The sequence below is a fragment of the Anas platyrhynchos genome, chromosome 18 (assembly GCF_047663525.1).
Source record: "Anas platyrhynchos isolate ZD024472 breed Pekin duck chromosome 18, IASCAAS_PekinDuck_T2T, whole genome shotgun sequence".
Classification (NCBI taxonomy): Eukaryota; Metazoa; Chordata; class Aves; order Anseriformes; family Anatidae; genus Anas; species Anas platyrhynchos.
The window spans coordinates 11,142,749-11,170,196 of record NC_092604.1 but is presented as its reverse complement, the minus strand read 5'-3'; the positions used below and the strand labels follow the sequence as shown (position 1 = coordinate 11,170,196).

The 27,448-nt window shown below is 47.8% G+C and overlaps 2 protein-coding genes across 7 annotated transcripts; one reads left to right on the top strand and one right to left on the bottom strand.

The window, feature by feature from the left end:
* The first annotated feature begins 250 nt into the window (after positions 1-250).
* Positions 251-24,214, top strand: CIZ1 (CDKN1A interacting zinc finger protein 1). Of its 6 annotated transcripts, XM_038188052.2 has the most exons (17): positions 252-404; positions 754-890; positions 3,000-3,121; positions 5,570-5,736; positions 6,454-6,589; positions 10,244-10,304; positions 12,993-13,066; positions 13,448-13,527; positions 14,595-14,777; positions 15,104-15,234; positions 16,053-16,137; positions 16,724-16,837; positions 17,162-17,338; positions 17,995-18,064; positions 19,155-19,276; positions 21,888-22,431; positions 22,754-24,214. In XM_038188052.2, the coding sequence occupies exons 2-17, from the start codon at positions 781-783 to the stop codon at positions 22,768-22,770; spliced, it is 2,193 nt and encodes a 730-aa protein (XP_038043980.2). In that variant the 5' UTR covers positions 252-404; positions 754-780; the 3' UTR covers positions 22,771-24,214. The 6 variants fall into 6 exon arrangements, with proteins under 6 accessions (XP_038043981.2, XP_027326903.2, XP_038043983.1 ...); XM_038188053.2 differs by lacking the exon at positions 22,754-24,214 and having other exon boundaries at positions 251-404; positions 21,951-22,636; XM_038188050.2 differs by lacking the exon at positions 22,754-24,214 and having other exon boundaries at positions 21,888-22,636.
* Positions 23,855-26,880, bottom strand: BBLN (bublin coiled coil protein). The gene is made up of 2 exons (XM_027471104.3): positions 26,721-26,880; positions 23,855-24,127 (listed from the first exon to the last, which is right to left on the bottom strand). Exons 1-2 carry the CDS (start codon positions 26,827-26,829, stop codon positions 23,934-23,936), a joined length of 303 nt encoding a protein of 100 aa, XP_027326905.1. The 5' UTR covers positions 26,830-26,880; the 3' UTR covers positions 23,855-23,933.
* Positions 26,881-27,448: the final 568 nt, after the last annotated feature.

The following is a 27,448-nucleotide window of genomic DNA, read 5'->3' as shown; positions in this document are numbered from 1 at the left end:
AAAGGGGGTTAAAAAAAAAAAAAAAAAAAAGCAGAAAAGCAATGTAGTCGGCTACCATCTGCTCCTCCTCTTCAGCCGCTTATTGCAAATTCCCCCTGCCCCAGCCCTGGCCAGATGGTGCCCATCACCTCCCAACCCCTGTCGAGGGCCGAGGGACCCCTCTTCTGTGCGGGGGACGAGAAATGGAGGTGTCGCAAGCCGGGGCGATGTGAGAGGAGGCTCCGGGGGGGTGATGCAAGCCTTGCAGGGACGCCCTCTCGGAGCGGCTGGGTCCTCCAGCCCTCCAGAAGGAGCTGCCTCCTGCCCGGGCTGGGCCGGGGAGCGGGGCCGGGCAGGTGCTTTATTGTCCCCGGCGGGAAGATGGAGGCGGCTGGTGGGGAGCGGTGAGAGCCCCGGGGTGCGATGTGAGTGCTGGAGGGGCAGGGAAGAAGGGAAAATGCAAAAAAAAAAAAAAAAAAAGGGTAAAGGAAGAAAGGGGGGCGCGGGGAGGGCTCGGCGAGGAGGGAAAAGGGGGGGGGGGGGGAGAGCGTGTTTTTAGGAGGTGGGGTTTGGAAACCTCCTCCACGGGCTGCTGCTTGCGATGACCCCGGGGGAAAGAAGAAGGAGGAGGAGGAGGAGGAAGGGGGGGATCGGCTCAGTGAATGAATGGGCGGCAGCGGCGGTGGCGGCGGTTCCCCTGCTCAATGGCTGCTGGGCTGCTAAGCGCCAGCCCCGCAGCCGGTGCCTCCCTCGCCCTCCCGTGTTTTGTCTCAGGCTCGCCCCGTTCGGGGCTCCCCAGCCATGTTCAACCAGCAGCAGTTCCAGCAGCAGCTGCTGCAGCTCCAGCACCTCCTCCAGCAGCAGCAGCACCACCACCACCACCACCATCCCCCGGCGCAGCAGGGAGGCCGGTAAGCGCCGCTACGCGAGGCCGGGGATCGAGGGCCTGGCCCCGGGGGGGGGACCGCTCGCCTCCGCTCCCTCCTCGCCCTACCCCCGGCGGGGAAAGCGACAAAGGGAGGCGGGGGCGGGCGCTGCTGGACGCCTTGGAGGCTCGGAGGGAGGCCGGGGGGTGTTGAGGAGGGGGGTGTGTGGGTGCTGAGGAGGGGTTGGGGGTGATTCCTGAGGGAAGGAGCCGGGGGTGGGGGGGAGAGGGCTGAGGGCCGGCAGCCCGCTGTGGGGAGGCCGCGCCGCCGGGCGGGTCGGGCTGAGGCGTGAGGAGCCAAGGGCCGCGGGTGCTTTCCGTGATCCTCCCGCTCCCTTCAGACAGCGTTTTGGGAGATGGTTATCAGCCTGCTAGGGCTGCTCCCGGCGCTGAAATCCCCGAGGGGGATGTCAAATGCCCCGGGGTTGAGCCAATAAAGCGAGATGCTCCGAAGGGAAGAGGCTGCCCTCACAGCGAGCGGGAGCGCTGGGGTGGTCGCTCCTCAGCCAGCGGGGAGTTCACTAAAAAAACGCTGTTTTTACCCCCAGAAATGTGTCTATGCACCTCGCCGAGCCTTGCTGAATAAAGATGCACACTTTCGTCTTGTATTTTTATAAAAAATTTATGACGGTGGTTGAACTTCAGTTGTGTTTGTTGTGTTTTTTGTTTTTTTTCTCTCCCTGGGTCTCCTGGTCAGGGCGAGGTTAGTGGATGCTGTTTAGGCAACTTGTTTCTGCAGTGGCACAACGGCTGAGGACATGACTGGGCATTATGGGGCGTGTGTGGGGAGAAAATTGCGTTTTGTTTGTTAGAAGACAAAAAACGTATGCCAGATTTAAAAAAATAAAATAAACAGGGTTTTCTGAAAAAAAATCAAGAGAGAAAATAGCTGTTTTGGTTCAAGCAGTTGTCCCTGATGAGCTGAGATTTATTGAACTAATAAAAAAAATCTCTGAAATGATGTATATAATTGCAGTTACTGTGCTCTCTAAAGCCTTATGCTCTGGAAATTCACAGCAAGAGGATGTGAATTTAAGAGCAAAGTTAATTCCTTATTTAATAAATTATATATAAAAAAAAAAAGACTTTATCCATACAAAGCATATGGTTATGAGAGAAACGTGGGAATCTTTCTGTTCTAGAAATATTCATCTCCCTAAATCTTCCATTTTTGTATGTCTAAAACTGTAACCAAAGCTGCCCTTAAAATGCAAATATGAGGCTGCGAGCTAGCATGGATGCATCTCGTACCTTTAAAAGTATGTTTTTTCTGGCAGAAATTTCTTCGCTCTGAGACTGGAACAATCTAGAGCAGGAAATGTGAAGATTAGCTGCTGTAAAATCTGTCAAGGGGTTGTTTTTTGTCAGCATGGTTATTTTGATCCATGTTGGTACCTGTTTACAGCCCTCTGACAGATTTAGCTGTGTCAGCAGTCGTTTTTAGAGGTGGGCCTGACCTTGCAATCGCCTGAAGAAATGCCTGCCCGTTTCTTCAGACTTTTGTCTCATGCCTGCTCCACCCTCCTTAGGATTGGAGAGTCCTTTTCAGCTCACTTCTTCCTCCTCGTGTTTTAAATACGAAGGCTGTGCTTTATTTTATCGTCCTGTTCTTGCAGTTAGGGGGCACCATTTACAATTGTGACCTGTCTGGCTCTGTGTGGGAGGCGTAGATTTTGGAAAATGTGCTTTAAGCTACTGAGAAAACTCCCTGGTTTTTAGAACTTTTGTTGTTGTTGTTAAATGTAGCTGCTGATCTAGATCGCTAGTTTCTGCTGAGGAGCTGCTGCATAATTCTGTAGAACTGCAGTCAGCTCCTGGGCTTTTTTTATGCTGCTTGACAGGCTTTATGTGGGCTTGGTGCTAAGGAGTTCTCTCTGACCTCAAATTCCTTGATAGACAATCTGTCAGCTTTGGAAATTCCAGGAGAGTGGAAGAAAGCGGATACAGTGCTGGTGTACGGTATCTTTTCATGCATGTATATGAGCATTTCAGCTGTTCTTTGCTCCTCCGTTTTGTACTTGTTAGGTCTCTGAAAATGAAGGGTATGGTTTGTTTTTTTTTATTGGATTCTTATGATTAATACCTTCTTTTCCAGGGGTTTGCCGCCACCACCACCGCAACAGCAACAGATGCTGAGCTTACGTGCAACAAATCAACCATCGCTACTCAATGCCAATCCTATGCTTCAGCGGGCCTTACTCATGCAACAGATGCAAGGTACTGTCGTTATGGGAGACGCTTTCTTACTGGAGTTATTTAATCACCCTTTGTAGACTGAAACCATAGTATGGCTATTTCTTGCTGAACCATTGCTGTCTTTGTATTTGGCATTTCTCTTTATCATCTTTTTTTCCTCTTCAAATTTGTCCATAGAACACATCACAGAGGTTCTTCAGTTGATGAAAATCCCATGTGCCTAAGCGTTCACAACTGGGAATAGCACTAGAAGCTATCAGGTTAATATTAAATATGTGCATTGGAAACACCTTCCCTCTTAGACTTGGTGGAAAGAGTATTTTCCCACCAATATATTCAGAGAAAATACTTATGTTTTTATTATTTGTCTCATTTGGGACGCTTAACCAATTTATTTCATTGTCTGTTACATTACACTAACCTCGTTTGCAAAAGTAGATGCTTGTCTTCGTCCAAGCTTAGTGGAGTACAAACAAATAAAGCGTATTGTGGTGAAAAATGGTTTGGGTTTCAATTGTTGTTTGGAATTTTGATTCCCTGAAATGACTGACATGGTGGGTAATATCACTGGGATTGGGCAACATCATTGTATTTCCAGAAGTGGATTTTTGATATATTTTCAAAACAAATTTATGGTGCTGCCTTAATTAAGAGCATTGCTACCATAAAGATATTAGGAATAAATACCTGATATGTGTTTTCAACATAGAACATCTGTACCTGGGACAGTTCTAATATTACTAGTTTAGGTTAAAGCTTAGAATTTTTCTCTCGTTTGTGAATCGTGCCCTGATGTGAAGACAATAGATTTATTCTGCATGTTGTTAACTTGCCTTTTGTTCTCTTGCCCATTTAGCAAGAGGGCTCTCTAGTGACCCCAGTGGCTCTCTACAGTTCTGTGTCAGGTTGTAGGGAAACGAGCAGTAATGAAGAACAAACCACATTCTGGAGATTGATGCATATATTTGTGTCAGGGGAAAATTGACTGACTAAAGCACGGTCAGTCATTCTCCTTTCTGATACATTTAATGTTAGTGTAGTCTGGCCTTTTCTCTAAAGCAAAACCTCTTATTGAGAAGTTGTATTTAAATAGTATGCCAAGGACCTGAGGCAAATGAGATATGAGCGCAGGAGAAGGTTTATTAATGAACACTCTATGGCACTTTGTTTTAGTGTTGTCCCTCTTTTCACCTCTATATGCTGAGTTGCATTGTGACTTCTCTTTCATGACCCTGTACCAGCTAGCCACTGGTAACATGCAGTACAGATGTGATGTTCGTTGTGGCCCTTCGTAGGGATCTGAATTTTTTTGGGTCACTTTCACATTTGGGTTACGTGTAAGAATATCTAGTGCTGTGGTATTTCTGTACCTGGGAAACACCAGCATAAATAATTTATTGCCTGCATTCCACTTCAGCAGTGGGATTAGGAAGAAAAATAAATACTTTGAAATGTATGCATGGTTCTTTACAGGTACTAAAGCAAGACCAGGAGATAATTTCTTGCCTTATAGGTGTGTTGTTTTTTTTTAATGCAGCTACATATTTTTACAGTAAGAGATTATTTATGATAGGTAATACGAGATTAGATTACTTTTGAAGGCAAACATAGGGTGTGCTCCCTGTTGTGTTCCAGGCTTTAAGCAATGCAGCTTGACTTCAGATTTTGGGTGCCTGTCTCCAGTCTTCTCTGGGCTGTTTTAACAGCTCAGCAGTTGGAATACGCACTTACTCAAGTGTGAAGTAAAAAATTGCAGTATAAGTCCAGGTTCCCAGAATGGTAGACAGCTTCTCAGGGTGTGGCTGAGGCATATGTACACTTCCATTCCCTTATCCCCTGAAATGGGGAACCGCCTTTGGAAGGGACTGTTGAGACTGTTAATGGTCTGTGGATGCTGAAGAGAACTGTTCAGAAAGCAGAGCATTATAATTGGAAATGGCAGCATCTCAAGAGTCTCAGTTTAGCTTGACATGTTGAGCTTGCTTGATAACCAGGTGGCAGAGAGGACTGTCAAATCTCTGTTTGAAAAGTCCAGTGTTGCTTTAAATGAAATGCAGTTGCTGGCCAGTGTTAAATAGCATCCATGGTATGGCGTGAGCTGCCAGCTGCACAAATGTGGGATGAATTTTTCTTTTTTTACAGAGAATTTCTGTAAAACGAGACTTGTTTTCTTGCGAACACAAGCACTGGTGTGCTTGGATCAGATAATTGCTCTAATGATCTTAGCCTGCAGTGACAATTGTAATTAAAGAGCCCAATATATAGTAATAGTTGCTATCACATCAAATTGTTCTATGGGGACTAAAAAGGGTAGAGCATAGAACATCCATATGGCACCCAGAGCAGTCCAGTGTCTCGCGTGGAAGAGCCCTTCCCTTCTCTCCCTGTTGCTTGTACGGGAGGGGGGAAGATTTCCTCTCTGTTTTGCATGCCTCAGGGTGGTGATGTGCTGTGTGTTTGTATTTGTAGGAAACTTGCGTGGATTTAACATGACAGCCCCAGCACTGCAGCAGTTTTTTCCTCAGGCTACAAGACATTCCCTCCTAGGGCCGCCACCTGTTGGGGTCTCATTAAAGCCGACTCGCCTGGGCTTCCCCAGCCTTCCCTTCCAGCGGCAGAACCGGATGTTTCGCAAGGTGAGCTTGTAGCTTCCAACTGCTTACAAGCTTTGTGCTCCTTTTCCACTCACAGTGGTTGACTGTGTTACAGGTAAAGAGCAAAAAGGAGAGAACTTTACAGTGAAAACTATTTTTGCACCATACTGCTGACAAAGAAACGAAGAAAGAAGCCCATCCCTAAAGTTCCTGTGGCCCATATTTACATTTTTGATGCTAAAGTCTTCTGTCTGTTCTTGCCCAGGACAGAGAGTTCCTCATAGCACAACAGTTTAGATATAAAATAGAAGGAGACTTTAGAGGTACCAACTACAAAGTAATGACAGTAAAAGAAATCCTGGCTGAGTACTTTGCTTTACAGAGGCCAGAGTTTCTCCCCCTTCAGCCTTTCAGAGCAGTTTTGTGTTCCCAAATGACCTGCTGCTGCCATGGACGTGTCACTTTGCCTCTTTGAGCTGTTTTTCCTTTTTAAGGTCAGAATTATATCTGATCATGAGGATTTTGTAAAACTTAATTTCCAAAAAAATTTAGTATTTTGGAAAATGCTAGAAAAAAAAGCGAACATTCTTACCTTCTACCATTAAGACCTCTGTGTCCTGGAGGCTCGTTTTGGATTAATTGGCCTGGTACTTCTCCTCCTCTTAGATAAGCTTTTGCATATTTGATCCCATTCTGTTGGATAAGGTGGACTTCCACACTTAGACTGTGCTTTCTCTAGAGACTCTCTGCCTGTTGCAGGACTTTCAGAGGGTCCCCGACAGGAAGCGGGAACTAGATGCAGGTTCTTCATCTCAGACACAAGGTGATGAGAAAATGGAAATCCCGGAGGAAGTGCAAGCAGGGTCAGAGCAGAACAACTCCTCTCCATCCACAGGTAAGAGGGAGCCTGTAATGAAACAAATGCTTCCAGACAGTAAACTCCTCATGGCTATTCCTGCAGCAAAGACATGGGATGTCTTTAGCCTTATGTTTTACTCTAATTGTAAATACCTAAATCGTTTGCTGCACCTTCTGCTTTTGGTGCTTTTTATATATACTTTTTATCTGGATATTTTTGGTAGTTGTAAGCCAGCTCCGTATCTCTTGCATGAAAACCTCTCAGAATTCATCTCGACAATGAGCTCCATTTGAGATGTGGAGAAAAGAGAACTGGTTTGAAATTAAAACTTCCACGTTGCCTTACTCATGCTGAATCAAACATCTCATGGAGTTACAAACATGAAGCAGAAGCAGTCCCAATCAACTTGCTTAAGGAAAAGATGAGTTGAATGAGTGCTCCACTTGTCAGAACTGAAACTGGCACTGAATCTCTTGCAGTGTCTGTACAATACCGGAAACGTGGTGGGACCAGTCTCATGACTGGAGTGCTGCGATGCCTGGCTATAGGCTCTTCAGAAGGGACAGGCAGCATGGAAGGGGTGGCGGTGTGGCTCTCTATATTAGAGAGTCTTTCGATGTTGTAGAACTCGAGGCTAGGAATGACAAGGTCGAGTCCCTTTGGGTTAGGATCGGCAGGGACAACAAGGCTAGTGTCCTGGTCGGGGTCTGCTATAGACCGCCGAACCAGGATGAGGAGACGGATGAGGAGTTCTACAGGCAGCTGACAGAAGTTGCGAAATCGTCAGCGCTTGTACTCGTGGGGGACTTCAACTTCCCTGACATATCCTGGAAGCACAACACAGCCCAGAGGAAGCAGTCTAGGAGGTTTCTGGAGAAAGTGGAAGATAGCTTCCTGACGCAGCTGATTAGTGAACCTACCAGGGGTGGTGCCCTGCTAGACCTTCTCTTCACAAACAGAGAAGGACTGGTGGAGGATGTGATTGTCGGGAACAGTCTTGGGCAGAGTGACCACGAAATGGTGGAGTTCTCTATTCTTGGCGGGGCCAGGAAGGGAACCAGTAAAACCACTGTATTGGACTTTCGGAGGGCTGACTTTAGGCTGCTCAGGACACTGGTTGGTGGAGTCCCATGGGAGGCGGTTCTGAAGGGCAGAGGGGTTCAGGAAGGCTGGGTGCTATTCAAGAGGCAAATCCTAATGGCACAGGAGCGGTCTATCCCCATGTGCCCAAAGATGAGCCACCGGGGAAGACGACCAGCCTGGCTCAACAGAGAATTGTGGCTTGAGCTTAGGAGGAAAAAGAGGGTTTATAATCTTTGGAAAATTGGGCAGGCCACTAGGGAGGACTATAAGGATGTAGCGAGGCTGTGCAGGGACAAAATTAGGAAGGCCAAAGCTCATCTGGAGCTCAAGCTGGCTACTGCCGTTAAAGATAACAAAAAACGCTTTTATAAATACATCAACACAAAAAGGAGGACTAAGGAGAATCTCCATCCTTTACTGGATGCGGGGGGAAACTTAGTTACAAGAGATGAGGAAAAGGCGGAGGTGCTCAATGCCTTCTTTGCCTCAGTCTTTAGTGGTAAAACCGGTTGCTCTCTGGATACCCAGTACCCAGAACTGGTGGAAGGGGACGGGGAGCAGGATGTGGCCCTCACCATCCACGAAGAACTGGTTGGTGACCTGCTACGGCACTTGGATGTGCACAAGTCGATGGGGCCGGATGGGATCCACCCAAGAGTACTGAGAGAACTGGCAGAGGAGCTGGCCAAGCCCCTATCCATCATTTATCAGCAGTCCTGGCTATCGGGGGAGGTCCCAGCTGACTGGCGGCTAGCAAATGTGACGCCCATCTACAAGAAGGGCCGGAGGGCAGACCCGGGGAACTACAGGCCGGTCAGTTTGACCTCAGTACCAGGGAAGCTCATGGAGCAGATCCTCTTGGGAGTCATCATGCGGCACTTGAAGGGCAAGCAGGCGATCAGGCCCAGTCAGCATGGGTTTATGGAAGGCAGATCCTGCTTGACGAACCTGATCTCCTTCTACGACAAAGTGACGCGCTGGGTGGACGAGGGAAAGGCTGTGGATGTGGTCTACCTTGACTTCAGCAAGGCTTTTGACACCGTTTCCCACAGCATTCTCCTCAAGAAACTGGCTGCTCTTGGCTTGGACTGGCGCACGCTTCGTTGGGTTAGAAACTGGCTGGATAGCCGGGCCCAGAGAGTTGTGGTAAATGGAGCCAAGTCCAGTTGGAGGCCAGTCACTAGTGGCGTCCCCCAGGGCTCGGTGCTGGGGCCGGTCCTCTTTAACATCTTCATCAATGATCTGGATGAGGGCATTGAGTGCACCCTCAGTAAGTTTGCAGATGACACCAAGCTAGGTGCGTGTGTCGATCTGCTTGAGGGTAGGAAGGCTCTGCAGGAGGATCTGGATAGGCTGCACCGATGGGCTGAGGTCAACTGTATGAAGTTTAACAAGGCCAAGTGCCGGGTCCTGCACCTGGGGCGCAATAACCCCAAGAAGAGCTACAGGCTGGGAGAGGAATGGCTGGAGAGCTGCCAGGCAGAGAAGGACCTGGGAGTGATGGTGGACAGTCGGCTGAATATGAGCCAGCAGTGTGCTCAGGTGGCCAAGAAGGCCAACGGCATCCTGGCTTGTATCAGAAACACTGTGACCAGCAGGGCTAGGGAGGTGATCGTCCCCCTGTACTCGGCTCTGGTGAGGCCGCACCTCGAGTACTGTGTTCAGTTCTGGGCCCCTCGCTACAAGAAGGACATCGAGGTGCTTGAGCGGGTCCAGAGAAGGGCGACGAAGCTGGTGAGGGGCCTGGAGAGCAAGTCCTATGAGGAGCGGCTGAAGGAGCTGGGCTTGTTCAGCCTAGAGAAAAGGAGGCTCAGGGGTGACCTTATCACTCTGTATAAGTATATTAAAGGAGGCTCTAGCGAGATGGGGGTTGGCCTGTTCTCCCATGTGCCTGGTGACAGGACGAGGGGGAATGGGCTAAAGTTGCGCCAGGGGAGTTTTAGGTTAGATGTTAGGAAGAATTTCTTTACTGAAAGGGTTGTTAGACATTGGAACAGGCTGCCCAGGGAGGTGGTTGAGTCACCATCCCTGGAAGTCTTCAAAAGACGTTTAGATGTAGAACTTAGGGATATGGTTTAGTGGGGACTGTTAGTGTTAGGTCAGAGGTTGGACTCGATGATCTTGAGGTCTCTTCCAACCTAGAGATTCTGTGATTCTGTGATACCGAAGTAGAAATATTCTTTCTGCATACTCAAAAATGCAGGAACATGGTGAGGTTGTGGCCAGTGTGTATGTGGTGGGGAAAGTGACCCGAGTAAATGGTTGCTGTCGGATGGCTGTGCCACTTGACATACGTTAATGTTCCAGTGGTCTGGGCTCTTGTCATCTAGGTGTAGGACTAAGACCCAGTTAGTAGATCCAAGCATGGATTTCTTTCTGGACCACACCTCTTACTGACATCTGCAATAAAATGCAGATCTCTTAGGTCATGAATTTCTTGAATTATCTAACCTTGTCACTACAATTCCCAAATTCAGAATAAGCAAGTGTACAGTATTATTTGCTCTAAATTAGCCGGGATTTTTTTTGGTACTGACCATTCAGTTAGGGAACGTGCTTGTGGTGCCATGGGTTGCTTTGCTAAGGAGATCTTCTGTGTTCCTGCAGGACCAAGAACTCCAACAGAATCCATGTTGAACGCTGAGCCTGCAGCAAAAAGACTGAAGAGGTATTTATTGAATGGGGTATCGAAATAGTTACAGGCTTTAGAGGTATTGTCAGGTATTGTCTAATTTGGGGCAGTACTGTACTGGCAGTCAGGAGGTATTTCAAATGATTGTGAAAATCTCATGATGCCTGCTGAGATCCGGGATGATATATTTCTCTAAACCTCTTGCCTAACTGCCAAAAAGAGAACTGAGCAGTCAGGTATCAGCAGAGAAGAAAGCTTTGGGATATGTTAGGTACAGTGGGCATACAGGAGAGGATGGTTTATTTTGTGGAATGAGAAAGGGAAAAGAATCAGTACTCCCTGGTATCTGAGCCCATATTCATGGGCGTTGAGTTCTGTATCCCTTCTGCAAAGATCGTCTTTGCCAGTATCCCTGTCTGTTAGGTAAAAATAAACAAAGGCAATCCTATTATCTGCAAGGGCTGTGCAGCACACAGGCGAGCTGGCCGTTGCAGGCTGATCTTGGCACTCCCTGCCTCTCTGGAGGGTGCAGGAAGGCACAGGCAAGGCTGCATTGCCATCTAGTGGGAAGGCACGTTACAGAGCACTGTGCCATCTGCATGGTGCTGTGCCTCTCCCAGAACTGTCACTGTGAGCTGGTGTGGGGGGAGAAGAGGAGGAAGTGAATAAAGATTTCTGGAGGCATTGATTTGAGAATTCTCTGACATATGTTAATGACTATGAGTCAGGGCTCCTGGGTCCTCTTATCTTCCCTGTTAACAATTCACCGCGTGGTTTCGGACAAGTTTCCTCACCTCTCTGTTTCCCATCTGTAGATTAGAGATTAATGGCTAGCTTTAGGGAGAATATTCCAGGATTACTTTGATGTTCTGATAATACTTTCATCATGTAAAACATTAAAGACTGATAAATATTATGTGAGCAGGGACCATTGTGAATTATGGACTGCAAATTAGCAAGAAAGTGAATAAATTCAATTAAAGCTAAGTCAAATGCATTTGAGCATATGTTTTGTTAATCTGTTTGCCAAAGCTAATTTAATTTTAATTACATTAATATTTAGTAGGGTATTAATCAAAGTCCTGTTACATATACTCAAAAAAAAAAAAAATCAAGTGTGAGGAATGACAGATCTCACTGCAGCAAACCTGCTATTAGGAAAATCCTCTCCTAAGCAGTAGCTAGGGACTGCCAGATTTGATGCATAACTTATGGCTGGTGTTTAGTTAGAATAGATCATTCTTTAGCTTTTTTTTAAAGTGTTTCTGTTTACTTTTAATGAATAGATGATAGCTCTCTGAAAAAAAATGGTTTACCATTCTCATATTGCCCTCCGCAGATGAGAATAGGTCTCCCTCCATTAGTGTCACACTTTTATTTCTTGTTTCATCGTTCCATTTCCCTCTGGCCAGGAATACCAGCCTCCTTCTTCATTTCAGGTTTTTCCCACTTCTGCTTTTTCTCCTCTGTGCCATCTGTATGCCTGGAACAACATCCTCATTCCAGTGCAGAAAGCACTCATCTTCAAATCCTCCTTGAACACCCAGTTCTTCTAGCATGGCCTGACAAGTATCCATATAATAGCATTTCCTCCTTAGCTCCTGCTTGTGATGGCTTTTGCTCCCCTAGATTGCTCCCTAGATTTGCAGTTTAGGCTGCAAACCCTTGCCCTGGAGTGCTGTCACCATCTGTGTGTGGTATAGTGTTGAGCCTGTTGGCAGCACTTGACAAATAATGTTAATGCCAGCCACTCTTGTTTTCATCATGTTTGCACTGCCCAAACCCTGCTGCATATTTATAGCCGTATAACCCAGTTACATTTTCACTTATCAATCTGATAAATTATGTGGGGTGTGTGTGTGTGTGTTTGGATCACAGGATTCAGTACCTGCGCAGTCTGCGTTCTTGCCTGTGCAGAATGTGCTGCCCCATATTGGCAGCAGGATCCTGGCAGGTGGGGTATCAGGCTGGCCTGAGGGAGAAGGCATTCAAGCCATGGTGAAGGTGTTAGTCTGGATGAAAAAATGGGAGATGGGGAAAAGCATTGTGAAGTACAGTGAGTGTCCTCTGCAAATCAGCCATTTTTTCTCAGCAGTCTCCCCGGGATCTTTTTCACCTTAGTAGATCAATAGTACCAAAGAAAACAAAGCAAAGTCCTCTGATTTGTGTCCTGGACAGCTCTACTTCCCCCAAAAGCGGAACTGTAGGGACTCTGGAATGAAGCATGACTGATAGAAATAGAACAGGCTGTTATGATGAAATCCCTGTAAGATGTAATTGAGAACCTCTCTGTTCTCTCATGCACAGAGCAACCTGGAGGGATATCCAGGCTCTGCAGTTTCACTGCAGGTCACCGATCAAAGGAACGAACTCTGAGAGTCCTTACTAAGAATATTTCCTGTATGAGTTGATTTCTCTGCAGGCCTCAAGTAGGAGAGGGCGGTGATCCAAAGAATCATTTGTAACTTTCTTGTCCAGTCTATTTGGCTGCTGTTTCTGAACCTCTTCTAGAATGATCACTCTCCATTGTTTTCATTTATTTCTGCATTGCTTTCACTTATTTCTGCTGAATCCCTGCCTGAAATACACTTCCAGTAGCTTATTGATTAGGGGGGTTTAGTGGAGAGTGTGGTAGCTTAGACCCCAGCCCATGCCTCGGTGTGTTTTCTTAATCTCTTGGTCTTTAACATGGCAAATAAGGTTGTTCTCTTGATATCCCTGAAGTGTGACTGAAGAGTCTGCATTAGAGGATGCAGCAGGCAGCAAGGAAGAGTCGAGCACCCATGGCCAAGCTGATGGTGAGTTGCTGAGCACTGTGATTTGCACGTTTAGGGCACGCCTTTCTGGAATTGCATTTAACTGTCGGCAACCGTAGATCCTGTGAGTCTCTTCGGAAATGCCCTCCTCTCCAGTCGTACAGGATGGGGAAAGGAGGAGAAAATGTAGGAACCAAATGCAAACATAGTCCCCTAAAAACTGTTCTGTTACTGTTGCCTAGCAAATGCAAATGATGGGAAGAGTTTCCCTCTTTAATAAGGATTTATATGGAGAAAGGTTTGTATGCTGGGCTTATGGCCAGCAGCACTGTGAGGAAAGCTCCCTGACTTCACCTGCTGCTTTCTTTTTTTCTGTCAGTGCTATTTTGATTTAAGACAGCTGAAAAGACTCTCTGTCCCTAGGTACAGACAATGTAAAGGAGTACGCAGCTGAAGATCTCTCTAAAGAGAGGAAATTCTCTGAGGAACCAAAAGCTCCTGAGGTAAGCAGACACCACTCCAAGCAGGCTGGGGTGCTGTAGAACATACAACCTCCCCCTCCATCCCGGAGATGCCTGTTGCCACTGGGAACCAGATGGCACCCACGTCTGGAGCTCTGTCTCCTGCTGTAAGCTGTCGTCCCTAGCAATAAGGCATAATATGTCTGCAATTAGTGCACAGTCTGCTCTGACTTGCTGCTTTTGTACCTCTGCTAGCCTGTACCTTCCCTACTGCTGCCTGTTTGTGGATGCTAGGCTCGGCTAAGAGTTCAGTGCTCATATGGAAAGAAGGAAAGTTGAATTGAAAAAGCCATTGAAAAACCTATGTATTAAAGGGACATAGCTAAAAATACACCTTTTGTTGCTGAAGAACAGACATAAGAAAATGGGGTGATGGTAGAAAAGATGCAGCTGGGACTTGCCATCACAGCAGGCTTGAGCAGATAGTGAGAGTCTATGCTTCTGAAAGACATCTAGGAAAAACTGAGGTGAGTGAAGCCAGCAACCTGAGAGCCTTTTTTTTTCATGATTTACCTTGCCCACGTGCTAGACATTAAACCATCTCTTTTTACTGTGTAAATCCGTGAAAGCAGACAAGATTTAACCCATGGTGTGAGTCAGACTTGAGTCTTCCGTAACCGAAGACATTTGAGGCTTAAAAATGTGGTCAAATATATCATCCTGCCCATGTATGAGTTTTTTCCTCTGTCAGGTGTGGTTCTGAGTTGCCTTTTGTTCTGCAGGAAGGCATGAGCTGATAGTGTCCCTTACCAAGGGACCACCCAATATTGCTTGTTGCTCATCTCCAGTGACTGGATCACGCAGTGTCTAGAGGCTGTAGAAACAGCCATCTGTACTAGTAGGCCTGCTACCATGACACAGGAACTGTTGATCTGGCAGTGCTGGGAGAAGGAGTGTATGTGAGTCTTTCTTATCAGCCTCCTGTGGATTCAAGCTTAAATGTACTTTCGTAAGGGACAGAGAGCTTAGGTCACATCTAAAAAACAGGTGTAATTTTTAGTGTCTTCTACTGAGATATTGGATTTAGTCTTGATTCTTTCTTTTGGCAGGTGTTGAGCTCTGGAGGTTCACTGAAAGTAACTATCCAGCAGAGCAGCGAGAGCAGAGCTATCAGTACAACAGCTCTGAAACCAGGGCACTGGACCTGCGAGGTGGGCACAGCTGACCCCAGCCCTGAATCGGTCCTTAAATTCTACTGTTATATCTGCAAGACCAACTGCTGCAGTCAGCAGGTATAAATCCGCAGGTCTGACTGGGGTGGACTGTCAAGAGAAATGAATTCGATGGCCAGCTGCCATGGGTGCAGCAGGAGGCTTGTTAGCCAGAGGAACAGAAAAAATGATGACAGGCGTGCAGATAAAGTAAACCTCTTCTGAGGAGCTGGCAGGCAACCTGCTAGGGAACGAATGTGGGTGGATCCACAGGCAGCCATGCTCTTAAGCTTTTATACCATTTCATTGTTATATAGCAGTCAAGAGAATGGAAAGCATAGCTCATACCTATTATTTGCTGTCTTTTGAATACATTTAAATGGATCTTTCTCCTAACCTTCTCTTAGAATTTCCAATCCCACATGGCTGGAATTCAGCACCAGCAGCGCCTTGGGGAGATTCAGCACATGAGCAACGTTTGTTTTGTTTCACTACTGCCTATGGTGAAGGAGCAGAAGTTGCTGGCAGAGAAAGATGGGTGAGTGTTGGTCTGAAGTAGAGAACACAACCTGAACAAGGACCTACACAAGTTCCAAAATTCCTCAGGGCACGAGGGTGCCTCTGTATTCTAGGATAATGTACAAACTCCCTCTGGTTTCTGGTGCCTTAATCTGCTTCAGGCATCTTCCTTCCTTCTTTTTAAAGGATACCAGTGTGAATTTTGATAGAATAATAGATTCATTCAGATTGGAAAAGACCTCTAAGATCATCTAGTCCAACCTTTAACCTAGTACTAAAGTCTACCACTAAGCTCTAGATCTGCATGTTTCTTGAAAAATGTTTCTTCCAGGGATGGTGATTCAACCATTTCCCTGTTCAGCCTATTCCAATGCCACACAACCCTTTCAGTAAAGAAATTTCTCCTAATACCCAACCTAAACCTCCCCTGGCACAACTTGAGGCCATTTCCCCTCGTCTTACCACTTGGTGCTTGAGAGAAGAGCCAGATCCCCACCTCACCACAATCTCCTTTAAGGTAATTGTTAAGTACAATAAGATCTCTCCTGAGCCCTCTCTTCTCCGAGCTAAACAACCTTTGGAGAAAAGAAGGTGTTTTGGACCTGGTGTGCAGTTTTTGATAGAGCAGATCAAATTGGAGACTTGTTCTAACTGGTGCCTTTGTGTCAGCATGAACTATGCCTGCGATGTAAGGGGCTGGGAAGGGGAGAAGATAAATCCAAGCCTGTGAAGATAGGAATGCTGAGGAAAATAAGGCTGAGAACAGTTTGCAAATTGCAGTACTCCATGGAGAGTGTAAAAAGGTGTGACTTACAGATATATCCATTGTCACTTCAGAGAGACCCAGCAGCGGTGGTGTAACACTTGTCAGATACACTTCACCGGGGATCTTATCAAACATCGCAGGACCCAGGAACACAAGGTAACAGCCATGTCATCTTTGTACTGACCTTTTGTGGGGATTGAGTGGAAGTGTCTAGCAGCTCCTGCTCCCCAGGCAGCAAGGGAGAGGTGATTGGAGTGGAGAAATGCACAGAAAGTTCTGCCAGTAACACTCTCACTGTCTGAAGGCACTACTGTGCTACCTGCTGCCTGTGAACACCAGTATGGGCTGAACTTCCAGTTACCGTGCTGTGTCAGTATTAGAGGTGCTTCAGGTGGTTTTGATTCTTGACTTTTCTGAATAAATATTCAGAAAGGACCTACTGTTTTTACCTAATCAGTTTTCAAGCTAAAATTTAGGCAGGTCACTGTATTTATTATGTGTGTATTTGTTGGCTCCTAGGGAAAAAATTCCACAACACCTCTTACAAAACACATTTTGCTCTGCATATTTTCCACTGTTTTGGCAGGTAGGAGCTAGCAAGCCCTTTTTATTGAAAATAAGACGCTTTTTTATGGTCTCCCCGTTTTAGATGCAGGTCTGTGTGTCTGTTGCCAAAGATTTATCTGCATTTCTTCAGTGGCTTCTTGTGACTTACTAGATCTTCTCATTCTTCTTTCCATAGCTGGCCAAACGCTCTCTTCGTCCTTTCTGTACTGTCTGCAGCCGCCACTTCAAGACCCCTCGCAAGTTTGTGGAACATATGAAATCCCCTGAGCACAAACAGAAAGCCAAAGAGGTAATACTGCCTGAGTGGAGAGCTGTGCAACATTGGAGGTAGCTAAGCTACAGAGCAGGTTAACTTTCAGCTTCTCAGACTACTGCAGGGATGAAAAGAAGGCATGCAGTTCTTCGAACCCTGTTTTCAGTTTTAATCTTTGTCTGGATTCCAATTGTCAGAGCTTAAAGAAATTAAGTGAGAAAGGGGCAAGGTGTTGGGCTTGTCTGCAAACAAGACAGTTCAGTGCCTCTCTTGCAGTCCCATCCAGTCTGTGCAGAGCCTAGGGTCTTCCTTGGTTAGGTGGAGAGTGCAGAGTTGATCTGTCTTTTCTGTACCTGACAGGTGAGAATGGGAGAAAAGGAGTTGGGCAGCCCAGAAGATTCAGAGGAGTTGATCACAGTGGATGCTGTTGGCTGTTTTGAAGATGATGAGGAGGAGGAGGAAGAGGAAGGAATTGGTGAGGATGAAGATGACCTTGATGTAGTGCTGGTAGAGAATGAGGATTCTGCTGCCAAGCAGGTATGCCATGCAAATGGAGAAGGACTGATCTATCTGAGAATCTGCGGTGGGCTCCTGTGACTTATTCGGTCTTGTCTGCTTGAGCTCAGGGGTTAGAGAGTCTAGTCAACCTTGCACCCTACAGCAGGAGGGTGAGGGCCCTGGACAAAGCACAGGACAGTGTAGAGGAGAATTGGGCACAATGTATGGGGATGCAGAAGGGTGTTTCTGCTGTGCTGTACAGCTCCTACTGGTGCCTTCAAACATTACCTTGTTGTTGAGGAGCATAAGCGATGTGTTTTCAAGGGAACAAATTTCTGTCAAAGACGTTGACATAGTCTCTTTGAATAGCCCAGCAGCAGCTTGGTCTCATAGCAAACATATGTGTGGAGGTTTATCTTGATAAATACCGTTTTCCCAGTAGAGAGCTGTTACCAAGAGGAGGAACATGGCTAAGCTACTTCAGACTTTGATGTGTAAGGGGTGTTTTTAACCCTTGCGATAAAATGGCCTCCTGACATTGGGGTTTGTATCTGGCCCTAAGCATGTGCTGTGCAACTCCGTCTCTGGTGTGTGAATCATCTGTTTTACTCCCAAGCTTACCAGAAAAATGTAAGGTCCCGAGAAGGGAACTGGCATAAATATTGGCTAGGCACTAACGTTCTTTTGGTTTCCAGACTGGGCTGAAGGAAGTGTCTTTGGAGGATTACGAAGGAAGTGAGAAGTATTGTCCAGACACAGCCTATGGTAAGCGAGCACAGTTGAACACTAAGGCCCACAGATCTTTCTACGGCCGCATGCTGTAACTGTAAGGGAGGATGGTCTCTGTCCACTGCTGTAATGAGTTCTTTGGCCATGTTGCTTCAGCATCTGCATCAGACTGGTGCAGGTCACTGCTGCCTGGAGACAATACCAAGTTGCTCTCTTGTACTGTGATAAAATGTAAGGATGTGATCGACATTTGTCAGCTGTCTTTCCCTTTGAGGAAGAAAGGGTGAGAGCCAGATACCTCAACAAGGCAGGAAATGGAGCAAATAGGGTAGGCGAATAAGCAAGGTGGCAAACAAGGGATGCTCTGGAAAGATGGAGCCTGAAAGCGTATTGATTAGAACGCTTTCCAGCACAAATGCAGCTTGTACAGAGATACTGAGCAGTACTGACAGTATCGAGCTCTCTGCCAGAGCCCAAACTGTGCATGTTTCCTCTGCTTGAGAACCCCCACGCTCTACCTAGTGGTTATTCAGACACGTTGCTGGACTGGTGGGCAGCGTTGCCTCCAGATGGCTGTGTCTTGTCCCCACCCTGTAAGCAATTCTGACTTCAAACCTCTAACGGCCACTTGTGTTGCAAAGAGGGCAGCTCTGCAGAGGCTGTTTTGTGCCCAAGGAGAGCGCTGTTTACACCAATCTTCCATATCGCTGTAACCTTCCACTATCGTGTGGCAGATGGAATAATGATTCATGCTGTGAATGTTCTCTGCGTGTTCCTCTTGCGCGCCTGCTGTCTTCTGCTTGGTTTGATCCCATTACATTAGATCACATGTTCTCTGTAGTTTTCCATTGTATTCTTTTTTTCTTTTTTTCCCCTTAATGCTCTGTGTAGTTTCTTTGCTCTGGCAGCCAGATTTCTCTCTGAATATCAAGCACACAGCCATTCCATGGTAAGACAAGATATTCAGCAAGTCATCTTGCAAAACCCCTGATTAACAGAAGCAAAGCTTTCCAATTTTCCTTCTTCTTCTCCCCTCCCCTCCTTTAATTTCCCTTTTAACATACTTTCATTATTTTGAGTTCCATTCAATGTGATCTGTGATTTCCCTTCCCCTCCCGTTTCGCAGGCCTGGATTTTCTGGTCCCCGTCGCAGGTTACCTCTGCAGGCTGTGTCACAAATTCTACCATAGCGACTCTGCTGCCCGGCTCGCACACTGCAAGTCCCTGATGCATTTTGAGAACTTTCAGGTTAGACCCTTTGGCGATTGCATGGCCTGGCATTTGTTACCCCTGTGCGTGTCTCTTCAGTGAATCCACCACATTAGCTGTCTTGTCCTCAGCTCATTTCCATCATCCTTGGTGTCTGTTGTGCCACAGCTTTCTCCTGGTGTGCTCTGTGCTTGTCTCCCATTCACCCCTTTAGATCTAAAACCAGTCCAGTCCTGTTTTCCTAGCTACTGCTGCTGTCATCTTGTTGCCCGTTTCTGGCTGGAAATCTTCCTCAGAGTGTCTGCTCTGTTTGCTGAACCTGTGGAGTTTGTTGTTGAGTCTAGGCCTCCTCTTTTCCTTGTTAGACAGATTACAGGTGGGTCAAAATGGGGAAAGAACAAGACAGAAAGAGGCTGCTCATTTTAAAGAAGGTTGATGCATGTGCATCTTTTCATGGAATACTGCAGTGACTACAGAAACAGCTCCTTTAGCCAAAATTAAAGGTGATTCATCCATGAAGGGGCATGGTAAAATCAGATATTCACCTTAGAAATCTGGAAATTGAGCATCACAGCACACCGTGATGGAAGCTACAACAGTCTGTTTGGTCCCCAGGGTCAGCTTGCAGCAGGAAGTCAGTCGGTCTGTCTGCTACACCTTCCTAGAAAACTCCTTAGCACAAAGCTCTGCCAGCTGATGCTGTTCCTTAGGCTCCACCTAAAGATGCAGCATTGCCCCTTGCTGCTTTCGTATCTAGAAGCTTTCCCTACTGGGCTGGCCTGGAACCTGCCTCTGTTGTTCTGTCCTTGTTGACATGCTAGGGGCCTGGATTAGTTCCTCGTGGGAGCTATGCAGGACTTGCACTGCCTCTGCCCTCTCCCTTTGGTGACCACTGCCTGCGTAGCAGAGCAGCATTCCCTGACTCTGGAAAGAGGGAAGGTTCCCATACTGACCATGTCCTCTGCCAGTACCCAAAAGCTGTTTCCCTACCACAGATGTATCCAGCTGTTGCTGCATCTTAGTGTTTTTCTGCTAGTTGTCAGAGAAGTTAACTATTCCCCATCAACCACTGTGGCAATCAGCAGGGGTGGGGTTGCTGCAGAAGCCAACATTTAGAGCTGTGGATTTGGAAAGGCAAGTAGCAAGAGAACACTACAGCTGTTCCTTGAGGGTTGTTCATCCTCTCCCACCCCTGCAGCTAGTCATTTCTGGAATGAAGGAGTTGGCCTTGCAGCTTTCCTGGCTTATTTTAGATCGGCATAGAGTGAAACTGCAGCAGCAGCGTGTATGCCTCCCTTCTGGCCCATTTAAAAGCTGAAATCAGACGCTTTTCAAATGGACACCGGAGTGACCTGGAGGGATTATTTGTGGCAGAAGTCCAGCCTTCAATATCTGCAGGCAGATAGCTAGTCTGCTTGGCTGCATCACAGTGAGTTAAATCATTTCCAATTTCTGGAGTATTCTCATCAGAGTAGGCTAACAAAGGATTTCAAAGCAGAGAATTGTCTGCTGTGAGGCAGTTTACGGCATCGCTGTGAAAACAAACTGGCACACTTGCCCTTGATTACATTTGGGTACAACATTTGACTTGACTGATCTAGCTCCATTGCATTATAATATTACACGTATTCCACTATTTGAGAACAGGGAAAGAACAAACCTGCGACGATACACGAAATGAAAATGTAAAGCTGCCTGCCTGGCGTGCTGTAATTTCACACTGCAGACTACAGAGCGCTGCTTAGACTGGTGAAAGCCAACGTGCTCAAAATAATTTTGTGAAATTGTCAGGTGTAATGCTAGTGCAAGTTCAAGGGACCTTTCAGCAGAAAGCTGACAGTTATGTGGTGGGGGGAGCTGCTGCGGAAAGGGAGCTTTGTTTCATTCCCTTAGCTCATGCTGTGTCTGGGACTTGGAAGACCAGATTCCTGCTGCATGTTAGCTAGCTACAGAGAGTCACTGTTTTTCAGAAAACCAGGCTTGAAAATGGCTAGTAGCCATCTCAGTCTCTTTACAGACCTCTACTGGCTCACCCCGGTAGCTAGCGTCGAGTCATTTTACTGTCAACATGCTTACCTTTATTCTGTAGACAACTTCAGTACCTTGTAACAAGAGGATATTCTTGGTATCTTAGTGTTCCTACCAACAATTTCACTGATAGCAGAGATTGTATCAGCAGAATGAAAACTCGTAAGCTTTCAGCTTAAGTCTTGCTGTGGCTGTTGACCATGAAACCGCTCCAGTCTAGGTCAGGGCAGCACGTAGCCTCATGGAGCTGGGGTACATGCCATTAGCTGGAGCAAGAGCTGTCACTTGCACTATCGTTATCTACCAAGTCCTGAGTCTGACTGATATTAACAGTTACCAAAACGTTATTTTTGTCTCAGGAGCCACACGTGTGCCATGCAGTCACTCAGCATTTAGTCATGAAGTTTTTAATATCACCACTTTTTCTGACAGGAGCTGACCCTTCTCTGCTTGAAAGCCTCAGCAGCCAGGCCAGGAGAGCTGCTGAGACAGGGTGTGCCCCTGCAGATCCTAGCTGTCACTCACCATTGTTTTTGTACAGGTTTTCCTGGACCAGCTTCTCGCTGCAGGGACAGTGGCTGGGCTGGGCTCGTCTCTCACGTTGGTTTATTTATGTTTACAGAGATACAAGGCAGCAAGGCATCGTGCCACAGCTGCCTACCCCGAGGCTCCTTTGCATTCCCAGGGCTCCAGCTCCCAATTGCTGGATGATCAGAAACAGCCTCCTGCTACAGCAGTAGATATCGGCAAGAAGACGAATGCTGATCATGGGCTAGACAAGGAGGGTACAGAGCTGTCAGCACCGCAAGAACAAACTTCAAGGTGTCCAGAGGGTGAGGGTGAGCTGGCCACCTCTGTAGCAGAGGGCAAAAGCCTCGCCAGCATGACTGATGACACGTGTGGAATCGCGGTTGTAGAAGAAGAAAACCTGCAGGAGGAGAGCAAGTCCGCTACCACTAGTGCCCATTTCCCACCCCCTGAAGAGACCAGCGCCGCGGGGGAGTTGTTGGGACATGCTGCGTCTGAGGAGGAGGAAGACAATGCAGCCGGGCAAAGGGAAGGCACAGACAACTGCCAGGATCCAGGGAGCGAAGGGGGGTTAGGACAGAAAGAGGCAACACACGCAGGTCAGGAGGCAGCAGCAGAGCCTTCCTCCCTAGCCAAAGGTGAGGCAGCCAGTCTTACCTCTGCTGGGTGCAGACGCTCTTCTAGGCGCAAACCCAGATAGAGTGGCCTTAAAGGGAGAGCCCTTTACATATGATATTTGCTGGAAATGTTTATTTTCGGAGTCTTTTAATAGAGCAAAACCTTCAACTTTACTGCTGTTTTTATTTTAAGAATAAAATAAGCCTGGCTTTAGCGTGTCTAATACGGGATGGTGTTGATTATTACTTGTATAGTTGGGATATTACAATTACATGGAAAGACTGAGGCTTGGATTGTTGAACCTAAAAGAAGAAAGTAATGTGATTTTTCTTTTTTTCATAGGGGGATATGGCTCATGAAGTAGATGGATACAGATTTTTTTTTTCCACTAAGAATCGTTTGTAGTTCCTCTCTGCTTCCTTTCCAGGCAGAGAAGTGTATTTCTTGGGAGGCTGTGCGTGCCCAATTCTGCTCCTCAGAAGGGTTTTCTTTCACAGATGCGCACTCTTGGACCAGCACTGTGTCCTAAGCTAGGCAAGAATGTACATCTCGGTCATTTGTTAATACTACAAGGCTTAATACAGTCTGTTCTCATAGCGGAGACTCAGGAACAAATTTTGTTTCAAACTGATTTTAATAAAACAGATTTCTTATAACTTCTTTAACTTTCAAAAACCTCTTTTAACTCTACAGAAGTAGAACAGTAAGACTTGCTTCACTGTGCTGGCTCCAGGCCATCCGGACACGATCGCAAAGTCTCAAACCAGAATGCTCACAAAGTACTCCTGTCAAAATGTACAGGCGGGGCTCTGCCCCCATCCCACGGCAGGCAGAGCCCCGTCTCTTTGTTCCCAAAGCTGATGCTGCAGTGGGGACTAACCCTGCTGCTCTGGCTCTAAAGCCCAAGTCCTTAATGGCAGCTCAAGGAGTTAGGCAGCTTCCAATTAAATTAAGCATCAAAAACATCACCCCAGTAGCTTATCTGCTTGGAAGGGGATAGAAAAGTGCAGTTATCTGGGACTGTCTGACAATATTTCTTACACTGAATAACGGGGAAGCTGTAGTTGAAGGCAGGAGATGGCCTAGGGCTCCTGTCTGTGCCAGATTACCCCTAGGGGCGAGTCTGGAGTCAGGACAGCCCCTGCCTACTGTGCTCTGTGAGGGAAGAGACTAGAGCCATAACGTTCCTCGCTCGGATGCAACAGCGCAAAACACCAGAGATCATTTTTCCTCTTTGTGACGAGAGCTTGCTTGCAACCAACCTGCATGGCATCAGGCTTCCTACAACCAGCTTTAACCGAGTGGCAGTGCCGGGGGGAGAAAAGAACCATGCTCCTACACCCACCTGCGTGCTTCTGCACCTGTTACCCAGCTAAAGGAAAACAGAACGTGGAGGCGAATGGCAGGACACTACCACGGGAAGGAACAAGTAATGGGCAGAAGGAACCTCATCTATTCAACTTTTATGTGAAACCAGTGACCGGTAAATGTCCTTAGAGATGGAAAGTGTGGGGCCAGCCCACTAGACAGGAGGCTGTGGTCCCTGCATGTCAGCTTCCATGTTCTGCTGCTCGCTCTGCTGCTGGAACTCCAGGCGGGTCTGGCGGTTGGACTCCAGCAGTTCCTTCAAGCAGGCGTGTAGATAATCATTCTTCTCCTCCAGGTGATCCAAGCAGGAGTTGATCTGGTCCAGCATGGAGTTTATTGCTGCATATTCTAAAAGGAAGGGAAATAAGAGACTGAACGATGCAAGTACGTTGTCGCTGCAGTCGGTGAAAGCAGTAAAAGCTTTTGCAAAACGTGCCCACAGCATTTTGGTTCTTATCTGCCCCTGGGTGGGTCAAGTACGATGCAACTGAATCCTCCAGGTATTGAATTCACTGGTCAAATGAAACCAACGGGAAGCTGGAGAACTGGTAACAAGATCAAAGGCACGTTACCTGTAAGCAGCCCAGACCCGTTCTGGGCATAGCTGACAGCCTTTGATCTCGTGCATAAACAGCTGAGCCCAGGCTGCCTGCTAGTATGTGGTGATCCGCACTGCAACGGGACCAAATAAATCCCAAGGATGAGTTAGCCTTTATAGCTGCCCTAGGGCTCATCTTTCCTGATGAGGATGCTGGCACGCTGGCAGTGCGCCCAAGTGTTTACATTCTGTAAATTACTTGTCTAAGGTTCCCAGGCTGGGATGTGACTCAGGAGGGCCTGGGTGGGTTCACACTGCCAGAACATCACTGCCACTCCGGCGGCAGGAGCAGGGCCGAGCCCCAGGGGTGCTGGTAGTGCCACCATCCTTTCCAAAGGGAGGTAAGTGTGAAGCACCACGTCTAACCACAGCATTTTCACACCCCATTAAAGCTTTGGGTAATTTGAGTTAAAACCAAACTAATTCAAAGTAATCCTAATAGATGGGTTTCTTGTTAGTTTCTTATTTAAAACATTTGTTTCAAGTGCGGAAGCGTTAGTTTCGGTACAGTGGCATTTCACAGTGACGCATATGAACACCGCTCATCAGCTGACAGCCTGTGCTGCTGCCATGAAACCCTTGCTTTCGGATTGTGCCAAGCACTACTCACACAGTCCTAGAGAACACCCAAAAGCCAAACTGGAAAACCAGCTGAGATAAAACCTCTGCTGACACATTACTTAGGAACTGCCAATTTAGCACTGGCTGAAACCCTGGCTTGCAGGGGCCCCCGGTTCTGTTCCTTCCTGAAACTGCACAGGCTGAGTGAACGCAGGGAGGCAGGCGGCAAGCTGCGACCCAGGGGGGTGAGGTTTGTGAGGATCGTGGGCAGGGCGCAGGGAAGGAGGCCTGCGTGGGTGGGACGAGCCCACAGCTCACCGCCTGGCGCTGGCTCTTCTCTCTGAGCAGCTGGGAGAGCACCAGAGCCAAGCATGACCCACGCAGCGCCTAGCTGGAGTGGTGCTCTGAGCCAACGAGGAATACAGAGAAGGGGAAGCAAGCTCCTAGGGATGAAGGTGAAGCCGTGCTGAAATCCCCCAGCCTCACGAGCCCAGCTTTGCCCCACTCAGCTGCTGAGCCCAGGCATTCATACAGGCAGGGTGCCCAGAGCCCAGCACAGCAAGCTCAGGCGCTGCCAGTGCCAGCAGGACACTGGGTGTTCCTGGGAGGCAGAAGGGTGATGCCAGGGAGAGCCCACGCTGCAGCTCGGGGCGTGTTTAGGGTGGTGAACACAGGGCAGTGGGACTCTGCATCAGCACCCCATGGCGCTGCTGGCCGCAGGCCCCCAAAATGTCCCTGAATAACACAGCTCCTGAGCTCAGTGCAGGATTTGATCTGCGTGTGGTGCTCCCTGTTCCAATTAACAAGATGCCAAGCAGATACAACAGCTCGTTCTGACAACTAACATTATTCACCAGCTTGGGCAAGAAGGCTGTAATCACAGCAGGAACCTAATTACTCTCAGTGCCTAGAGCTTTAGAAAAGGCCATTTAAGTTGTGCTGCTCTCGGAAGCGGGGAAAAAAAAAAGTAAAAACATTTTATTTGATTGACTTCTGCTAGTTGCATGCTTTGTTTAAGGAAAATTAGCCACCTCCTCTAATGAAGGTGTTGACCAGGAGTATGGCTATTCAAGTTGTTTCCTGCTCTGCATTATAACAGGAACAGTTACCACGTTCCTGTTTAACCACGTTCCCTATTTAAGGTCACAGAAATGATCCACAGCCTCAGCACAACTGAACCAGGAAATATCTACAGATCTTTATGACCAGCTACAGCACACAAAACCCCAGTGGTGATAAGCCAGCAGAACACTTAATGGAGAGGCTGGATGCGGATCAGATTTGGTGCCTGTCTCCACCACATCTACTCACAAATCACTGGGGGATGATGCAGAGCAGTGACAGCTCTCGGGGTATCACAGCTCAGAAACGACCTCCTGTCAGTGCAGGAGGGTCCCAGCCACAACTAGGAGGTTCACCGATGCAGGTCTCATCTGGAAACCAAAGGGTCTTTTGGGAATCAGAGTGTCAGGGATTGGAAGGGACCTCAATAGATCATCTCGTCCCATCTGTCAGAGCGGGATCACCTCGATCAGGTCACACAGGAACGTGTGCAGGTTGGGTTCTGAATGTCTCCAGAGCAGGTGACCCCACAGCCCCTTTGGGAATCCTGTCCCAGAGCCCTGTCACCCCCACCGTCAGGAATTTTCTTCCCACATTTAAGCGGAACCTCCAATATCCCAGCTTGTACCCCTTGTCTGGGAGAGCAACACTCAGCCCTTCACCATTTTTAACAGCGGCAATGTGCCCTTGAAAGGCTTCCTCCTCCCTCCTCCTCCTCACCTTCCTCCCCGAAGCCGTCCCCGTCCCCGTCCCCGTCCCCAGCCCCGTCCTCGCCGTCCCGCCCCGGGGGGCCCAGCGGTGCGGGCGGCTCCGCGTTGGGTCCCGCCATGGCCGCGCTGCCATGCCCGGGGGCGGGGCGGCCGGCGGCCAATGGGAGCGCTGCGTTCCCCCCGCATCACGCCAGGAGCCGGGTAAAGTTTGTGGTTAGCGTTGTGCGGGCTGGGTGGGGTGGACGGGGCGGGCACCTAGCGGGGAGGTCTCCCCTCGAACGCTGTGTGCGGTTTTTGTGCTTTTTTCCCTGGGTGTTTTCCCCAAATGAATTTCCAGCGTGAAGCTGTTGCCTCGCCTTGCAGTGTCTTCGCTCTCTCAAGGTCTTCCAATCCATAACCACCGCAAAATGCATTTGAATGCAAAATAAAGTTGGTTTCTGGGACCACCATCCCGTGATTTTTTTCCCCCAAGAAAACTTATTATTTGTGTGATCAGGCCTGCACCTCCTGCAGACAGAGCGTCTCGCAGTGCCGTGGCTGCAGCAGACAGATGCCAGTGCTGCTGAGCTCCCCGCTGCAGCCATGCACCCTGCTCCTGTCACCGGTTCTGCGTGGCTGCTGGGCGGTTCGCACCAGCCCCGGGTCACCTTTGCATCTCCTCTGCCCCAAAAGCACGAGCTCGCTTTGTCTTTCCTTGTCCTTGACACGCTACCCATCGTACTTCACGCAGCCTCAGGA